This window comes from Photinus pyralis, unplaced genomic scaffold, assembly GCF_008802855.1.
Source record: "Photinus pyralis isolate 1611_PpyrPB1 unplaced genomic scaffold, Ppyr1.3 Ppyr1.4_LG1, whole genome shotgun sequence".
Classification (NCBI taxonomy): Eukaryota; Metazoa; Arthropoda; class Insecta; order Coleoptera; family Lampyridae; genus Photinus; species Photinus pyralis.
In genome coordinates this window covers 20,676,892-20,693,233 of record NW_022170249.1, presented here as the reverse complement: position 1 = coordinate 20,693,233, position 16,342 = coordinate 20,676,892, and the positions used below count along the sequence as shown (strand labels likewise).

Sequence of the window (16,342 nt, the reverse complement as noted above, 5' to 3'; positions counted from 1 at the left end):
TAAAAAGTGGAACAGATTTGGAAGCATACCCTAAATTACGCGCGTTTGTGAAAGCTTCAACCAAAGGATAGATACAAAAGCCAAAGAAATGTTCTGCATTTACAGAAAGCGACCTAAGAGGAGTTTTTATTTCATCCAGATGACAGTTTCAAAAGTCATACTTGAAGTATCGTTACTTAGCAACTTTAAAGCACGTGTGTTTTAAAGGCCCTTTTTCGCACGCATTTGAGTGTTTAAAACGGAGATTGTGATTCAGGTATAATAAAAAAATATTTAATTACAAAGTATTTGAATACTAAAAAGTATTTACAAAATCGAATACCTACTGCCCAGCTCTGGTTGTAGTTTGGGATTTGTCATACGTAGTCGAGGTAGGTTATGGAAAGTTGGAAACTACCATCTTTTGTCTGATAACAGTTAATGTAAGAGTGGAACGTTTTGCTATAATTTTTATTTCGGTTTTTATTTTCTCAACCGAATGCTTTTTGGGTCGCTGAACACGAATTTGAAATTTGCAGGCAAACATTTGGTCCGGAACTTTGTTTTTTTGCACTTTTTATCCAAATTTTTGTGGTCTCATATTTATGGTCCTTCGACTAACTTCCTCTCGGCCTCTGTGATCGGTTATGTCATTTGGGTCAGTGTCCCTTTTTAGTAAGCGTCGTCTACCAGTTCTTTTATTTGAAATTTCACAGAGTCTAATAGGAGATAAGTAGATTTATTCTTTAATTAACATTTTCGAAATGAACCCATTGCATTTACAATCCTTACCGAATTTAACAATAAATGCACCATGAGATTTTCTACCCCGGCGATTAGAAAACGTTCAGAATGGTCAAATTTCGTGTTAGAAAAGTACCTCCAAAGAAGTACGTTTTGAATAAATTAAATAATTAAAAGCTTTTTTACATTTAGAAAGCGTTATACCTATGTAGGTACTTACTCAAGGACTCAAGATCATGATTCGGGGAATGCGTTAGTAAGAACCAATTTTTGGTAACTCATAACAAAAAACAAGAATTAGGTACCTATCTATACGAACTGTAGCCGAATTGCTAGTAAGAGTCAAAAAGAGGTTGTACTACAAATTCCAGAAGTTCCATTTCTGTAGGTCCAGGTAATTTCGCCTCCGGAATTTTGGTTCCCGGGACAAATTTGCCACTGCTAGAACACATCGCTTATTTGGATCTGACTTTCTCGCAACAAATTCACGTTGAGAGGTAGGTATTCGATCGAGAAACTTACACTTAAAAAACTTGTCGTTGGAACAACAGACATATATGCCAGTAATACCCAACATCAGATTCCTTCCCATCCTTCTAAGGTAAATTCGGCGCCGGAATACTTCGCAACTACCAGAGAATTGTTCTTAAAACAACTTTTTCTTGGAATAACTGGTAATATCCTCCTATCGGGATCGATGCCCATGTGGCTAACAAGAATGGAAACAACAAAATGACAAGGATGACACTCTTCACTCCATTTGTGTTTCATTAGGTACAATCAGAGGTAAAATAAATCAAAAATATTGTACAATAAATAGACAGTTAGTCCCCGAATGCCCATTCCCATATTTCGCCTCGATTATTAAGGGAAGACCGAAAAACGAGCACCCTGTATATGTCAAACGATGTACGTATTATGTATTTCGCTTTTCAGATTGCCTAATATAGCGACTAAATGATTAATATCACTAATATAGCATCTTATCAGATAGTCATATAAAATAGTATCTCCTATATCATAATTAAACCCAGTAATTTCATTACTGGCCATAAATTTTAAATATACAGAAAGCGACATTATATTCAACTTGCAATCTCAAAATGTTCGCTGAACGTAACAAACGTCTAGATATATATTCCTTGTATAAACCAGCGTATCTTTTATCTAAGGTTTTATTATTGGCACCGTTTTCATTACATCGCTCCGAATGTGAGTCAAAAAAGAAGTATTGCCTTTTGCAGGTGTTGCTGATCGGCTGTATGACGTACATTTGCTACCAATCTTTGAACGATGTAGTATTCCAAAAAAATTTTGGAAGTAGCACAATCGTCATGTACTTCAACAAGGTCCTTTCCGTACTGCAGATGATTGTAGTTATTATTATTTTCGTAACGTCGCACTTGTACGCCCAGGAAGCGCCAGACATATTAGCAATGGTAAACACTTTAGACAATATTGTAAACAAACACAATATGGCCGCGAGTACTGACTGCAATACATTCAATACCAGAATTGTATTACTGTACGCCTGCATGGCGAACCTTTTGATCGGGAAAGTATTGCTCGACATGTACTTGGATGGGATAATTTCTTTCGACAACATTTTTAAGTTTGCCTCTAGAATGCTATCTGGAGCAATCATTGTCCAATACGCGACCATACTAAATACGGTTTACTGGAAGATGAAGATAGTGAACGACTACATCGAACAATACAGTATTAACAAGGTTCTGCTCGTCAAGCAAGAATGCTTTTTTTTACTTCAGCAGATCTACGAAATTTGTCTAAAAGTCGAGAAAATATTTGGGCTATCTTTGGCTAGCGTATTTTTCGTAATTTTCATCGAGTATTTGCAAATGATGTTTGCGTGGCTCGCGACTTATTGGATACGGGGCGTTAAAATCACCGAGATTCTAAAACTATCTAAATTCGCTTTATGGACAACCATTATAAATTCCTTTTGGACTACCTTCGTTCACTGTAACATGCCCTTTTTCTTCGCCGATCGCATCCATAAGGAAGTATAGCACTCGTCGATTTGAATGTTTCATTTATTTGCGTTTTAGGCGAATCGCAGTGGAGAAGTTACCGGAAAACTTTACCATCAAGCTTTGGGATCCCGGCCATTGCGGAAATTCGTTCATCAACTTCAATTTCAAATTGCACAAAATAAAATCACTTTGACTGCGGCCAAGTTCATCAAATTGGGGTGGAACCAAACGTTTTTGGTATATTTTTACGTTGTGTAACTAGTTCCAGAAAGTATGATTTTAGATGTATGGTGGTGTTATCTCCTATTCAATTGTTTCGTGTCAGTTATACTTAAATGTGAAACAAATCGAGTTTGATTCTGCACACAACGTTACCGTTACTCAACAAGTTAGCAAATAAGAAAATATGGATTGATTATATTAATCTATTTTACTCGTAATTAGGTACCTACTTTAGTTTGGTTGAATGTACGCAAATCTTTTGATCGTTACAGACAGAACGATTAACGGGCTGAAGCGGTTCAATCAAAGGATTGATGCTGTGAGTATATGCACGAACTCCCCAACACCAACACTCAACCTTCTGCAGAGGTACCTCTAAAAAAAAGCATTATATGCGGGTCACTCTGTAATTGGACGCAAGCCTGTTGAGGGCCCAGAACAAGAGAGGGATGATGAATAAATAAATAAATAAATAAGCACGAGCCGAAAAGCAAAATACACCAAATACCTAATTTTCAATTATTTACACTTCGATCCAGCTATCCATGAAAATGATAAAAATACATAATAAGTAATATTTAAAGCTGTGATGGAGTAAAAAATGGGTTAATTTATTATCCCTAATTAGTGGGGACGAATGATGAAATGACTGGAAGGCAGTGAGCAGTATGAATTAAGGAACGAGTGAGTAGAAACGTAGGAATTAAATGGGAAATAAACTCCTAAAGTGGATCTAAAAAAGTGGCTGAGTACCTCGGCACATGGTATACCTATAGGTCTCAAATTTGCAAAGTTTGACCCAAATCGGCCCAAGCATTTGGCAGTCCATGGACAGACGGACACCATCGACTCCCCTATAAAGATTGCATCCCTTTGCTGTGCCGCCTAATAAAGTTAAGTTATTAAATTTTGGTTACATTATTTCGAACAGGAGATATTACAAGACAATAACTGGAAATAGGACTTATTATATAGAGTAGGTTTCTCGGGACCAATAGAGCATATTTTTTCTTGCAGTAATGCAATTTTTGCCGTGGAAGATGAAGAAATAACGGACTGTAAATGTAACTACGAACTTAAATTTATTTATAAAAATGAAAATATTAGTTCAATCGGATTAAATTAAAAATGTTATTTTCTTCACATTCTAAAAGCTGCAACTTTTTTAATTTGTAGACCTTCAATTTTTATTTGTTGTCAAAATATGCGCGCATTTATGCTCTAAAAATATGTCCTACATAATTTTTGTTAAATACATAAATAAATAAGTTAGTCTAAAAATGAAATTTTAATTTTTTTAAATATCTAGCATAGTTGGATCGAATGGGACTTTTAGTATGTTAATAAGACAGGGGTTCCCTACACATTAAAAAAATTCATTAATTCGCTTGTGAGCAAGAGGCGATCAAGAGTATACACATTCATATTTGTTTTTTCGATTTTAATAGTTCTTATGGACATTTCATGCCTTAACTAGAATACAAACATGAAATAATTTTTAATTTCTGATCGAATGACACCAATACCAAGTCTGTGAGTGGTGTAGTTCCGGAGCCTTTGTGACTCAGACAGACAGACAGACATCAAGAGCGCAAAAGTGCACTTTTTTATTTTTAAAAGTGAAAGTGCACTAAAAATAATTAGCTTGTCTCTAATTTGTTCTACCCTAAGACCCATATTGCCTGTAGATACTAAACGTCTCACTTGATGGTGAGCATGGAGTCAACCACCTAGTCCGGGTCCATACGAATCAACTTATTCATCGCTCATCGACTAAAAAGAATCCACCAGACGACATTCACTCCAGACTACCATTGGATATTCTGCTCGAGGAATACGATAACATATCCGAACCAGAACAAGAGACATTTCTTACGCCAGCATCATCGATCGGGGATGTTTCTGAAAATTCTGTAGCTTCTAATATCATGCCACGTGCAGTCGCCACTGTATACCCAGACCAACTAGAATTCGTGAAGCACCAGGGTACCTCAGCGACTATGTGCTCTTCTATGAAAAGGGTGTGATGTTGGCATGACAACATAATATAAATAGTCGGTACTTACCTAATGCGTCAATATGTCATATATTCAAATATCACAAATTTGTGTATTAAACCATTTAAATTACTAAATATTATTAATTATACCTAGTAGATATATTATGCATTTAATGAGACACGAGTATGAGAATTACGAAACGGCGAGTCTTGGCGAGTTTGCAGATTTCCCATGTAAACAAACATTTCAAAGATGACTCGACAGCAACTCATTTTTGATCGCATAGTATATGGGGTAGTTTGATCAATTTTGTTGTTTTCAAAGGTTTTTGCATCCTTTCGTAGTTAATTTATATTGTTCTCATTACGCTTATATGCGTTTTACACCCTTTTTATTGCTACATCTTTAATTGGGCGTGACTAAGCTGGTCAACTGCAATGTTTGCGAAACCGAATTCGAATCCCAAATTCCCTAAGCCAGGGATGGGGAAATAGCAGCCCGCGACATGGTTCGATCTGGCCCGCGGTCAGTACCAGTCATCTATAATCGCAAAAACAAATTTATGAACAGGACGACTGAGGAACATCTTGAGAGCGTTTTGCGAATTTCTATCACTAATTTGGAGTCAAATTTCGACGCTATACTTAAGTAATGAACAGTGAAAATTTCATTTGTCACACTAACCCAGGATATCGGAACAATAATTTTTTTCTGAAACTACTTTAGAAACAACTATACTTTCGTCTCTAAAAAGGGCGAAGAAAATGTGATTTTCCTCACATAGTTAATAAATAAAAAACAATTGCTGCGTCAATTTTAATAATGACATTTAAAATTCAAACATACCCGTATCTAGATTGCTATGTGTCAAACTTCAATATTGCATACGATAATTTTTCAATTTCGGATGGTACCTACTTTCAGAAAAAATGATGTGTATAAAACTTGAGAAGAAAGTGTTTTTCATCTCTGGATCAAATGACATACTCGCTACACCCATGTGTCAAGCTTTGAACTCGAGTTGAAAAACTCCACTTTCTTCTCTAGTTGTACAAATAAGTATTTTGTCCAGTTGATTTTTTCTGCTTCCGCTTAAATGCTGTAATTATTTTATATGGTCCTCTTTTAAGTATATTTATTTCCCCATCCCTGCCCTAAGCTAACCTTCCCCAAGTTCGGCACGCGCGCGTCCAGATTCAATTCAAACCATATAGTGCCGACTTCCGGCAACCTGAGAGTCGGCGGCAGAGGTCAATCCGTCATTTACTCAAGTTCACAGCTCCTTTTGTCGACGCAGTGCCAAGGGTTGCAACAGATGTTACCCTTCTCTACATGTATTCATACGAATACAAGCTTTTTGCCTTTTTTGACCGTCCACCACGGAAAGTATAGATTTCGGGTATCAAAAGGACAAATTTTATTGACATTTAAATGCTTCCGGCAGGATTTGCGCGTGGCTCGTTGTTTTTTTACATACCAACTGCTTAAGAATTCCTTGAAATGAAGTTACAATCGTCCAGACGCCCCAGGTAGGTCTACTAACTGGGCTCTTAGACTATTGAAGGAAGCAGAGGTACCATTGTTTAAATACTATACTAAACAATGTGTAAGTACACTCATTATAAGGTAGGTAGAGGTAGGTACTTTGTTGAGAGTTGTTACTATGTGCAGATCTTCGGGTTACCGCCTTATAGTGCTATAAATAAAAAAAGATGATTCATTTCCTTTGCAGTCTGCTGTCCCAATCAATTATCAAACAACCTTGAATTCTATTTTACACAGGAAAATTTTATATTTATATAAACGATATACTTATTTTAGACGTATCTATCTAGTTCCGGTTGTCTTTGCTTTCCTTCTATAAAATTGGTTGCACAGGAGCGTAGGAGACTAACAAAAATAAACAGAATTAATTGGATTAATGCTTAATGTTTAGCCATCCTTTTTAAATGGATGCACTATTGCAAAAGTTCTCCAGCTATCAAATGTTTCTGCCTAGTGGGGGTGAAATCAATTGTAGGGTCTGGAAAATAATTCACGTGCGCCACTGCCGACTGTATAACATCCCTTCCCTTCCCTTCAAACTCTTCCATCCTTTTTGAATTTAAAGAGCAATCTTCTTGCATTAGTTGAATCTCTCAGATAATTTGTGGTTTCATTGGCAAGATGTGGAAGACATTTCTAATATTTGCTTTGTACTTCATTATAAATATTCATGGATTGGAAGATGCTAAAAGCAACCAAATCACGTAAGTAACTATTTAAATATTACCAGAAGAAAATTAAAATCGTATTGAATGCAGCATTCCTATAATGAGAAAAAAAACTCCCAGGGAGCAATTGTTCATTGCTCCAAATTTAAAGCTGTATGGTATTGATTTTGGATGGCTCCATAAACCACCTCACAACCACACTTCTACAAATGACTCGATAGCATTGTTCCGGTATTTGGATGTAAGTAATATTTATTTAACTTTTTCTGTACAAGATTATAAAAATTGACTAAGTATAATAATTTTAATTGGTATTGGAAATTTTATTTATTTTGCAATAATATGTAACTTGCCCATTGTTGGAGAACCACGAAACTACATTGGATGGCAGCATTATGCACTGATTGAACATACTATCAAAGTTCGTTAAATCTTGACATAAATCGAACCTGATTAACTTTCGATTATCATTTCTGATATCTAGTAATCCAATTTCGCACTTGTAATTCTTGGCTTCGTTCCGTGGTCCCACATATTGCACCGCCCAGTAAGTATTATGGTTTCCCATATCCCGTTTATGACACACCCGAAATATATCACCGTTTACAACCATGCAATATACGTCCGCGAAATTGTTTTCGTAAGTAAATCCTGCGCACACCTTGGCGTAATTACTAAATTTACATTTATCCGCATGTTGTTCTCGCAAATGTGTAATAATACCGAGATAGGTACCGTCCCAGGAGCAGCGATTAATTTCCATAAATGGACAGTTGTACGGCCTCACTTTGCACTCCAGTTCGTGCTTATTTACGTCCGAAGCTGACAGTACGACATTGCATCCCAAATCGCGATATGTGCAAGGAAACTTGATACCGTTACTCATAGATTCCAAAGCGTAATTTCGCGTGTTACCGAATCCAGTGCGGCACGACGGACATTGTCCCAGCTTTGGTCTGCAACGATTGCACAAGCTATGGCCGGATAGACACTGAAAAATCGGTGGTCTCATGAAGTTATTACAAACTGGACATTCAAAAAAGCTGAGCAATTTCTCATCGAGCTCCTCGCATTTGTTATTTTTGGAAATTATTGTTAATACTGTTCCTACCATTGGCCCTCGTGAAAGTTGTTTCACCAAAGATAAATCGACTACAAGTGCATTATCTTCGTCTCCGTCCATTTTGAAGTTAACATCCTGTAGAATTTTATATTTGGAATTGTGTTGCAACGAACAATTGTCACCGCCTGTGTTTGCAGTTTGCTCTATTGAATATGAAAATTCTTGTGCCTTTTCAATGTTTCCGATGTAGTAGAGGAAGTAATACAATTTGGATTTGCTCACGTTGCATTTAGTGTGCACTATAAACTGTTCAGACTCCATCTGTAATATTTTGATTGTATCATTTGAAATTGAAATATCTACTTGTAACGGAAAGACGCCACTGTCGACCCTAATGACATCATCCAAGTGCTGCATACTAGCGTGCTTCGATATGTGCGACACGCCACCTTCCCACATACAGTCGGTTACAAATCTGAATGGACACCGGTAATTTCTGTTGGAGCACGTCGACATGTGAGATGAAACGGAAAAGTATTCCAATTTTGCTTTACATCCCTTCGAAGAGTTCGGACAAGGGATTGACAAAGTTTGTAAGATTACTTCTAAGGCGGAATCGTGTATTGCCACCTGACTTTCGGGTAACGTGCATGCACCACAAATGCGCCCGGTACCCGCTACAAAACGTATTGGCGGAATTAGGAATTGTTGGCATTTTTTACAGGAAAATATTGGTAAAGACATCAGAGTATCATTTAAATCGGTCCAAGTTTCCATTGGATGACCTAGAAAGTAAACACATAAATGTAATTTAACTTCCACTAATTATTTACATGTTATTTCCTGTTCCATTATTAAACAAAGAGTAATGAAACTATTATACTAAAAATGGAATGTTGACTAAACAAGTAAAAACAAACAGAATTATCAGTATTTATCACAAAAGTGATGACGTTAGTTCCAGTGATACCAACAAATGAATGTCACAGGTTGCTACAAAAACCAGGAGCGTCTCAATGGTTTTTTTTTACTTTATTTTAGCGTTATTTGTATCATTGAATTTAATAGTTATAAATTCAATGTTTGTATTAAGGTAGCAATTAGCAAATGATTATTTATTAGGGCTTATCTACGTATTTCATGTGAATTTAATCTGACACAAATTTTGTGTGACTTCTATCCCATTGTACGCACAATTTTGCCATTGGATAAATAGAAAGAAAGAAAAATGCAAGTGGATACACTAGGACTTATTGTTCAATTTGGACATTTACAAACACGTTTTACCTTTCGAAGTATTCTAATGAAATGTCTCATTGAATGGAATTGGTTTTATAGTTTTATACCAACTATCACCCTTTTCCCTTATCTCTCTCCCTTATATCCTTCACGGTAGGTACTCCAATGAAAGGTTTTTATTAAAAATAGTAATCCTTTCTTCATATTTTATAACTGCAGTATTGAAAGGAATTGGTTTTAATCAATTTTTACTGGTTTATTGGACTCAAAGTTTCAAATTTGTTTCAAACTATACTGAAAAATAAAAGGAAACGCTTATTTTATGTTAATTTTTACTTCTTTCTTACATTTTTCTCAGATTCTGGAAATGGAATGTATATACAGGTTCTGATAAATCTGGAAACGATCAGGGAAAATATATATATGTTACAGGGAAAGTGCGAAATCCAGTGAAATTACTAGTGATTGTACACATTCACTGAACAAACTCGTGAAAGTAAGAAATCGGGTTCAAAAGAATATCGAATTATCACATTTCCTAGAGAATGTATAAAATCACTAGGTATTCTACACAATCACTATAACGTATCAGTAATTGTAATAGTTAATATAAAATTTATTGTGAAACAAGCATTATACATACAATTCAAAACAACGTATCGATCGAAGTACTAATGGATAAGTAATATACCCACTCTAAGGTAACAATGGATGGGTATAGAGAAGATGATGAAGAAGATGCTATTTGTGACAACAAGGCAATGAACCATGACATTTAGAATTGCACAGTTTTTCTTGTTTTTTTGCAGAAACATCGTTTGGAATTTGACATAAACTACGAAAAACACACACAAACAAAACAGTCTCAATCGCACGTTACAACAGCTTTTAGGTTATGTTTATGTGACGTTGTGCAATATACCAAATGGCATTTTATTTCCACTAGAGACAAAAAGTAATTGTATAAAATCACTAGTGAAAGTAGGTTTATTGAATTGGATCCTACTTTGACTAGTCTTTTTAGTAAATGTGTACAATCACCAGGGAGAGTATACAACACCTGATTTCGCACTTTCCCTGTAACATATACAAATATCCACATATTGTATATTTTCTCCAATAATCGACGGTTTCCAGTCTTATCAGCGACCCTGTGTTGGTTGGGCTTTGGAAATATCTTAATTTTCTTCCAGGACACACGTTTTACCGTAATTCAATAAACAAAAAAAAGGAAATTAAGTACCTACTTATTCGAAATCTAGCGAGATTACATAGATAACTTTCCTATTGTTGACAGTAATGGTTGCGTTTAATGGACAACGTTTTGCCGTTCTGATTTAAATTTCGGTACGAAAATTTAATCAAACTTAAAGAAGCATTAAAATGGCAAACGTTTAATATAATATATAAACAAATATTTATTTGAAAAGAGATTCCTTTCTTGGACAAAGATGAAAGAGTACTACACATTTTTTGTAATCATGTAAAAATTGAGGATTGTATATTAAGCATTTATTTATGACAAACTCATTGTCTTAATGATATAAGGAATATCATACTGTATAAACTTTTTGTAATAAATTTTATATCTAAAGTATATGGAGATATTTTTTTAAATCGATATGAAACGAAAGCGGATGTTCCGCATTCTTTCAAGGAAATATGACGTGTTTGTCAGATAATACTCGAGAAAAGCCGTCGTTTGCTGTATAAGAAAAGTCGAATTACAGTTACAAATTTATTGTTAATTAATAAATGTAAATAAATAAATCACGTAATTTAATTTACGTTCCAATACTAAAATTATTCATGCAGTCCTTGTGAAACATTCTGCACAGGGGGTGTAAAATGGAAGTTAGAAATATGTACCGTACCGTTTTTCCAAAAGATTAATAGAAGCGTTCAATTTTATTGATCCGTGCAAATGGCAAGAGCACATTTCTGTTTCCAAAATTTTCAGACAGCAACTACCTACTTGGTCCTCACGATCCAGACCAGTGTTTGATAGTTACAAACCTCTATCCAATGGACTAATAATGCTTACAACTGCATCGCTATCAGGAGTTGAAACCCTAATGAAATATACCTAGGTTCCGGTTTCGCACTTCTTAGGGCGAATTATTTTTTAAGGGTTTCCGTACCCGTTCCGGTTTTGTGGGTTTAGTAATTTTCGGTTCCGATTCCAGTTTTTTTTTCGGTTTTAAGAGTTCCATATAAATAAAAAAGTGTTATAGGAAAAAATAATACACAAAGTAAGTACATTATTATTTCACAGAAACATATTTTTTAGGTTTAATTGAAATTTCCTTTTAGCTTGCGCGTTCGTTTCACATTTCACCTTCCTGGCGTTTTCTAGTTTCTTTTTCTTCACCAGTAGTTTTAATTATTGCTTCCCTCACACCTTTCTATGTTTGATTCGATTATCTTCATTTTCGTTATTAGTCACTCTAAAATAGGTATGCTGTGTTTGTTTGGTATTAGGACTATGTTGGTAGGAATTAGTAAGGTAGCTGTGAGTAAAAGAGGGAATTGTGATTTTTAGCGCATTTATAAGAAAAAAAAGTGGTATTGTTCGCGTTTTGTCCGTCCGTGTGTCAGTGCGGACCCACTTCTGCGGTTTTGAACTGCTTTTTAAGGGAATTTTGTCCCAGAGTTCTGGATTTTTTGCAATAAGTAGCCTATGCCTAGAAGGTCATCAAATTGCATGGAGTATGTTCTCTGCTCAATTAATTGCACATCGAACAGCTATGTTTCAAAAAAGCTTTAGTTATAATTCTGTGAAACTTTATCTCTCTTCCCTCAATCATCGCGAAATATCGCGGAAATGATTTTAAAAAACATTTAAAAAGGCATATCTTTTGAATCATAATCATAATTTGGGATAGTTCTTGCAGATGTATAATGCTGTGTTTTTTTTTGTTTTTTTTTGTATTCTATTATCATTTGATTATCTTGTGTTGTGCATATTTAATTTGTGTACAACTTATTTTCATGCTTTCTGGTTAAATAGAATAGGCAGAGTTCGCCGGAGAACATGTTCAATAAAGACGATTTACTATTATTTATTATTATACCTATTATATTAGGCATGTATTTCAACTTTTTTTAGTCCGAGTTTTATGGAAAAGTTCAAATTGGACAAAAGGCGCAAACGTTCAATATGGTTTTTGATACTGCTTGGCGCACATCATGGGTAATCTCAAACGATTGTCCCTTCACCACTGTGGGATGCCGTACGATTTGTTTTATTTAATACTACCCGCAATATACCTACTCGACTCATTTCAGTTGGCCACAACAAATACGACCATACCACCTCGTTCACTTACCGACCAAACGGAACCAATTTCTTAGCGAATGAGGGACCGTATAATTTAACGGGCTACTATTCAAATGACACTTTTTTGGTGAGTTTCAAAAGTGTGTATTTTTATAATTCGGTTCGTCATAGATTGGACACACGCGTATAAATGGCCAACTTTTCGTGGAGATGACATCCGTCCCTGCCGACTACGCCCTATACAAATCGGACGGAGTAATGGGTTTAGGATTTAAAGTGGACAGCTACGATCCATTTTTTTACAGCATGCTAAAGAATAAGAGTATCGAAAAACCATTGTTTTCTGTTTATCTTAATCGGTAAGAGGAACGCGATTAGTACACCGGATCAATTCAGCTCAGCAGTTGATCCGATTTTCAGTGACCGACAATCAAATAGGGGTGGTAACTTAATGCTAGGATTTATAGACAAGAAGCATATTCACCAAAAGCAGGTACCCGGTCAAAATCACTCGATTCCGGAACAAATCACTTATCTGCCCGTTGACCCTTCGAATGGCTATTGGCAATTTAAAATGGACAGGTAAGCTCCTGCTTTTTTTCAGTTTTTTTTGCCAACCTTGTTTTAGGATTGTGGTAAACAAAACAAACAAGAATGAAACTTACCCATATTGCGTTGGTGGATGCGATGCGATTGTGGATACAACAACAAGCATAATAATTGGACCTATGAACGACATAAGGGCCATTCATAAACTAATAGGAGCTACATCTGCAATCCTAGGGCGTAGTCGTGTTAAGTGCGATACTGTCAATAAGCTACCTCCAATCGATTTTATGTTGGCAGGGAAAAATTTCACACTCAAAGGTCCTCAATATGTCCAGAAGGTAGGTGACTGTTTATGTACTTATTAGCGTTCTAAAATTCTGTGTATTACAGATGTCCATGGGCCCGATTCAATTTTGCGTGTCTGCTTTTATGGGATCTGCTGATCCAAACGAGCAGAAAATGTGGGTTTTAGGAGCATCGTTCTTATCCCACTTCTATAGCATTTACGACGTTGCTAATAAACGGATTGGATTTGTTCTTGCGGCATAATACTTTTTGTATTAATGATTCGATATTTTTTTTCGTTTTCACATATCTTGATATATAGGATGCATTTAGTTTGTTTATTTACTTACTCCTTATCCCATTTAGACCACCACCACGCCGTGCTTTTTTAGTACACAATTTTCTTCTAGTTACAGAAAAAGTTCTTTAGATAGTATACTAAGCACCAGGTAGGATATTGGTGAGTTTATTTTCACACATTTATAGACGAGGACAGTATTTTGATTATGGAGAAAACGAAAAGCCTCAAAGAAGTTCGTTTGATCAGATCTATGATGAACATCAGAAAATTTCGATTGTTAACATTTCGGAGCTTATCAAAGAATCGTCGGGTGCCGACTTGTACAAATTATGGAGGCGTGAAGTGAAGTTACCATTATACAAGTGGAATTAGGAAGGTTGTAAGCTTCGCAGCCCTTTTGTTTTCAATTGCTATAGAACCGTTTCTTGTTTTCTCAAGAATATTGTTAAAAGGTTTTCCCATCCCGTTCACTCCTTCGACAGTTGAAATTAAAGTTTACACGGACGACGCACTATAAACCGGTTGCATTAGAAAGAATAAGTACAGCATGGAATTTGGCGCAGTAGGTACTCAAAACGCAGATAAAGCTAAAGATTTCCCTAACGCTTTTAAGGTTTTGGACAGCATTCTCACTAGCGCCAAAAGGAAATGGATAAGAAATTATCTTACTCTCTTCCTGATTGGGCGTAAAAAAATTATGAACAACTGGCACCTAAACATTGAAGCAGGAGAATTCCTACATTGGAAGGCTATCGCAAACCTTACGATTAGTGAATGTGATGATGATTTGGGCTTCGCTTGGTAGTGGTTCTTTATGTAAAAAAAGCCATAGCCACAAAAGAGATTCTCACATCCTAAGGAAATCTCAATTAAGTAGGTATTGTTTAAACTAAAATCGAGATTAAAAACTACACCAGAAGGCTGTACTAATTACCAAGGAAAATAATTTTTATGTCTATTACTATCTAAGATATGATACAAAATTTAGTTCTGGAGATGAAAAAAGTCGAGATCCGAAAGCTCTGCAAGGCAAATAAACCACCCTGTATGGAGTAAATTTCTGCGGAAACAGGGTGTATATAAAAGGTCAACATAACCTCAATAAATCTGGTACATAACCTACGTATAAAAGTCAACAAATTTAATTACAAATTCATAAAACAATGCGGCTAACTCAAATATTTTGTACAAAAATAGGCGAATGGACCAAGAAATACGCAAATTTACCAGATCGTTACATTAAACGTACAATGGAGCAGGTGTATTGGCGGAATCCCAAAGGCATTCAGTATCGACCAAACGTAGTGGTCAAACGTAAAAAGTTTCATTTCAATTTAGATCGACCGTGGAGTGCACAGTTCGCAGAAACAAATGCTAGGGGCAGACTTCATCCGAAGGTGTTTGTTGAGCCGATTAGAAAGTGGAGTTATTTTAGGGGCGATCGTGTCGAAGTTCTTGCTGGCAAGGACAAAGGGAAGCAAGGCATTGTTAAATACATTGTGCAAGAGAGAAACTGGGTCTTGGTCGAAGGTCTGAATTGTAAGCTTAATAAATTGGATCGTGGCGGTGTAACACTTTACATACAAGAAGAGCAACCGCTTTTAGTAACTGATCAGGTGGCACTGGTCGATCCTTCTGACTTGAAATCTACCGCTTTCGAATGGAGGTATACTGAATCTGGAGAACAGGTGCGAGTGTCAACACGAACTGGTAGGATAATACCAATACCTGCATCGGCCGAAGAGACTAGAGATTATAAAACTAAAGCTCTTTATATAGACCAACCAAAGGACACTAGTGAGAAGGCTTTAGGTGAAATTACCTTTGAACCTACTCTAAAAACATTTGAGATGGATATTATGGAGAAAATGGGTATAAAAGAAGATCGAATTCCAAAGAAAAGTTATTGGTATTAAGTGAAAACATTGTTTAATTTGTATTGTATTCTATTAAATATAAATGTTTGTGAAAATGCTTCATTTGCTGTCGTAACTTTTCTTACTTCTGCTAGTTCTCTAGTATACCTATAAATCTTTCAGAAATGTTTGCAACAGTAGAATGTCATTGTTTATATTATTTAAGCAATGCTTAATATGTACCCTGTCCCACATGGGCCTCATGCCTGCTGCTGGCTACTGTATTGTTGGTTGCGTTCATATGGCGCATTATTATATCATAAATCCTTAAAAATGACCCTGATGGCTTTGCTGATGGGCTTATAGACGCAGAGCTGGCTACAGAAAAATCTGTTACGGTTACCAGGCTGATTTGTTGTGTAAAGTATCGTGATTCTGATATATACCAAGTAGAAATCGTAAAAAATCAGCCCTGAGCTACATCACCCTATAGCCACACACACTTACTTTTTTTATGTTAAAATATTGGCACGAATGAATCGCACCCATGAAATACACTATTGCACCCATTCCACAAGGAAGTTTTCATAATATGTATGCCGGTGAAGGGGGGGGGG

The 16,342-nt window shown here is 35.9% G+C and overlaps 4 protein-coding genes across 6 annotated transcripts; 3 read left to right on the top strand and 1 right to left on the bottom strand.

Moving 5' to 3' along the window:
• The first annotated feature begins 245 nt into the window (after positions 1-245).
• On the top strand, positions 246-5,731 carry LOC116167277. Of its 3 annotated transcripts, XM_031482611.1 has the most exons (5): positions 246-2,747; positions 2,793-2,954; positions 3,001-3,105; positions 3,162-3,258; positions 3,307-5,731. In XM_031482611.1, exons 1-4 carry the CDS (start codon positions 1,827-1,829, stop codon positions 3,222-3,224), a joined length of 1,251 nt encoding a protein of 416 aa, XP_031338471.1. In that variant the 5' UTR covers positions 246-1,826; the 3' UTR covers positions 3,225-3,258; positions 3,307-5,731. The 3 variants fall into 3 exon arrangements, with proteins under 3 accessions (XP_031338471.1, XP_031338462.1, XP_031338477.1); XM_031482602.1 differs by having other exon boundaries at positions 3,162-5,731; XM_031482617.1 differs by having other exon boundaries at positions 3,001-3,161; positions 3,212-5,731.
• A 1,230-nt stretch (positions 5,732-6,961) lies between these two features.
• On the top strand, positions 6,962-13,901 carry LOC116167297 (lysosomal aspartic protease-like). Its single transcript, XM_031482625.1, has 8 exons — positions 6,962-7,188; positions 7,243-7,393; positions 12,564-12,687; positions 12,743-12,861; positions 12,906-13,093; positions 13,155-13,316; positions 13,363-13,621; positions 13,674-13,901. Exons 1-8 carry the CDS (start codon positions 7,106-7,108, stop codon positions 13,830-13,832), a joined length of 1,245 nt encoding a protein of 414 aa, XP_031338485.1. The 5' UTR covers positions 6,962-7,105; the 3' UTR covers positions 13,833-13,901.
• LOC116167266 lies at positions 7,379-9,196 on the bottom strand. The gene is made up of 2 exons (XM_031482591.1): positions 9,049-9,196; positions 7,379-9,000 (listed from the first exon to the last, which is right to left on the bottom strand). Exons 1-2 carry the CDS (start codon positions 9,065-9,067, stop codon positions 7,457-7,459), a joined length of 1,563 nt encoding a protein of 520 aa, XP_031338451.1. The 5' UTR covers positions 9,068-9,196; the 3' UTR covers positions 7,379-7,456.
• A 116-nt stretch (positions 13,902-14,017) lies between the features above and the next one.
• On the top strand, positions 14,018-15,848 carry LOC116167303 (probable 39S ribosomal protein L24, mitochondrial). The gene has a single exon (XM_031482640.1). The coding sequence runs from the start codon at positions 15,033-15,035 to the stop codon at positions 15,783-15,785; it is 753 nt and encodes a 250-aa protein (XP_031338500.1). The 5' UTR covers positions 14,018-15,032; the 3' UTR covers positions 15,786-15,848.
• The last annotated feature ends 494 nt before the right edge of the window (positions 15,849-16,342 follow it).

What these genes read in the sequence shown, in the direction of transcription:
- LOC116167303 (XM_031482640.1), top strand. Translation starts at nt 15,033, where the DNA reads ATGCGGCTAACTCAAATATTTTGTACAAAAATAGGCGAATGGACCAAG.
- LOC116167297 (XM_031482625.1), top strand. Translation starts at nt 7,106, where the DNA reads ATGTGGAAGACATTTCTAATATTTGCTTTGTACTTCATTATAAATATT. An exon ending in TGGCAATTTAAAATGGACAG is followed by an intron (nt 13,317 to 13,362) that starts GTAAGCTCCTGC and finishes ACCTTGTTTTAG; the next exon opens with GATTGTGGTAAACAAAACAA. An exon ending in GTCCTCAATATGTCCAGAAG is followed by an intron (nt 13,622 to 13,673) that starts GTAGGTGACTGT and finishes TGTGTATTACAG; the next exon opens with ATGTCCATGGGCCCGATTCA.
- LOC116167277 (XM_031482611.1), top strand. Translation starts at nt 1,827, where the DNA reads ATGTTCGCTGAACGTAACAAACGTCTAGATATATATTCCTTGTATAAA. An exon ending in CCGATCGCATCCATAAGGAA is followed by an intron (nt 2,748 to 2,792) that starts GTATAGCACTCG and finishes TTTGCGTTTTAG; the next exon opens with GCGAATCGCAGTGGAGAAGT. An exon ending in ACGTTACCGTTACTCAACAA is followed by an intron (nt 3,106 to 3,161) that starts GTTAGCAAATAA and finishes ACTCGTAATTAG; the next exon opens with GTACCTACTTTAGTTTGGTT.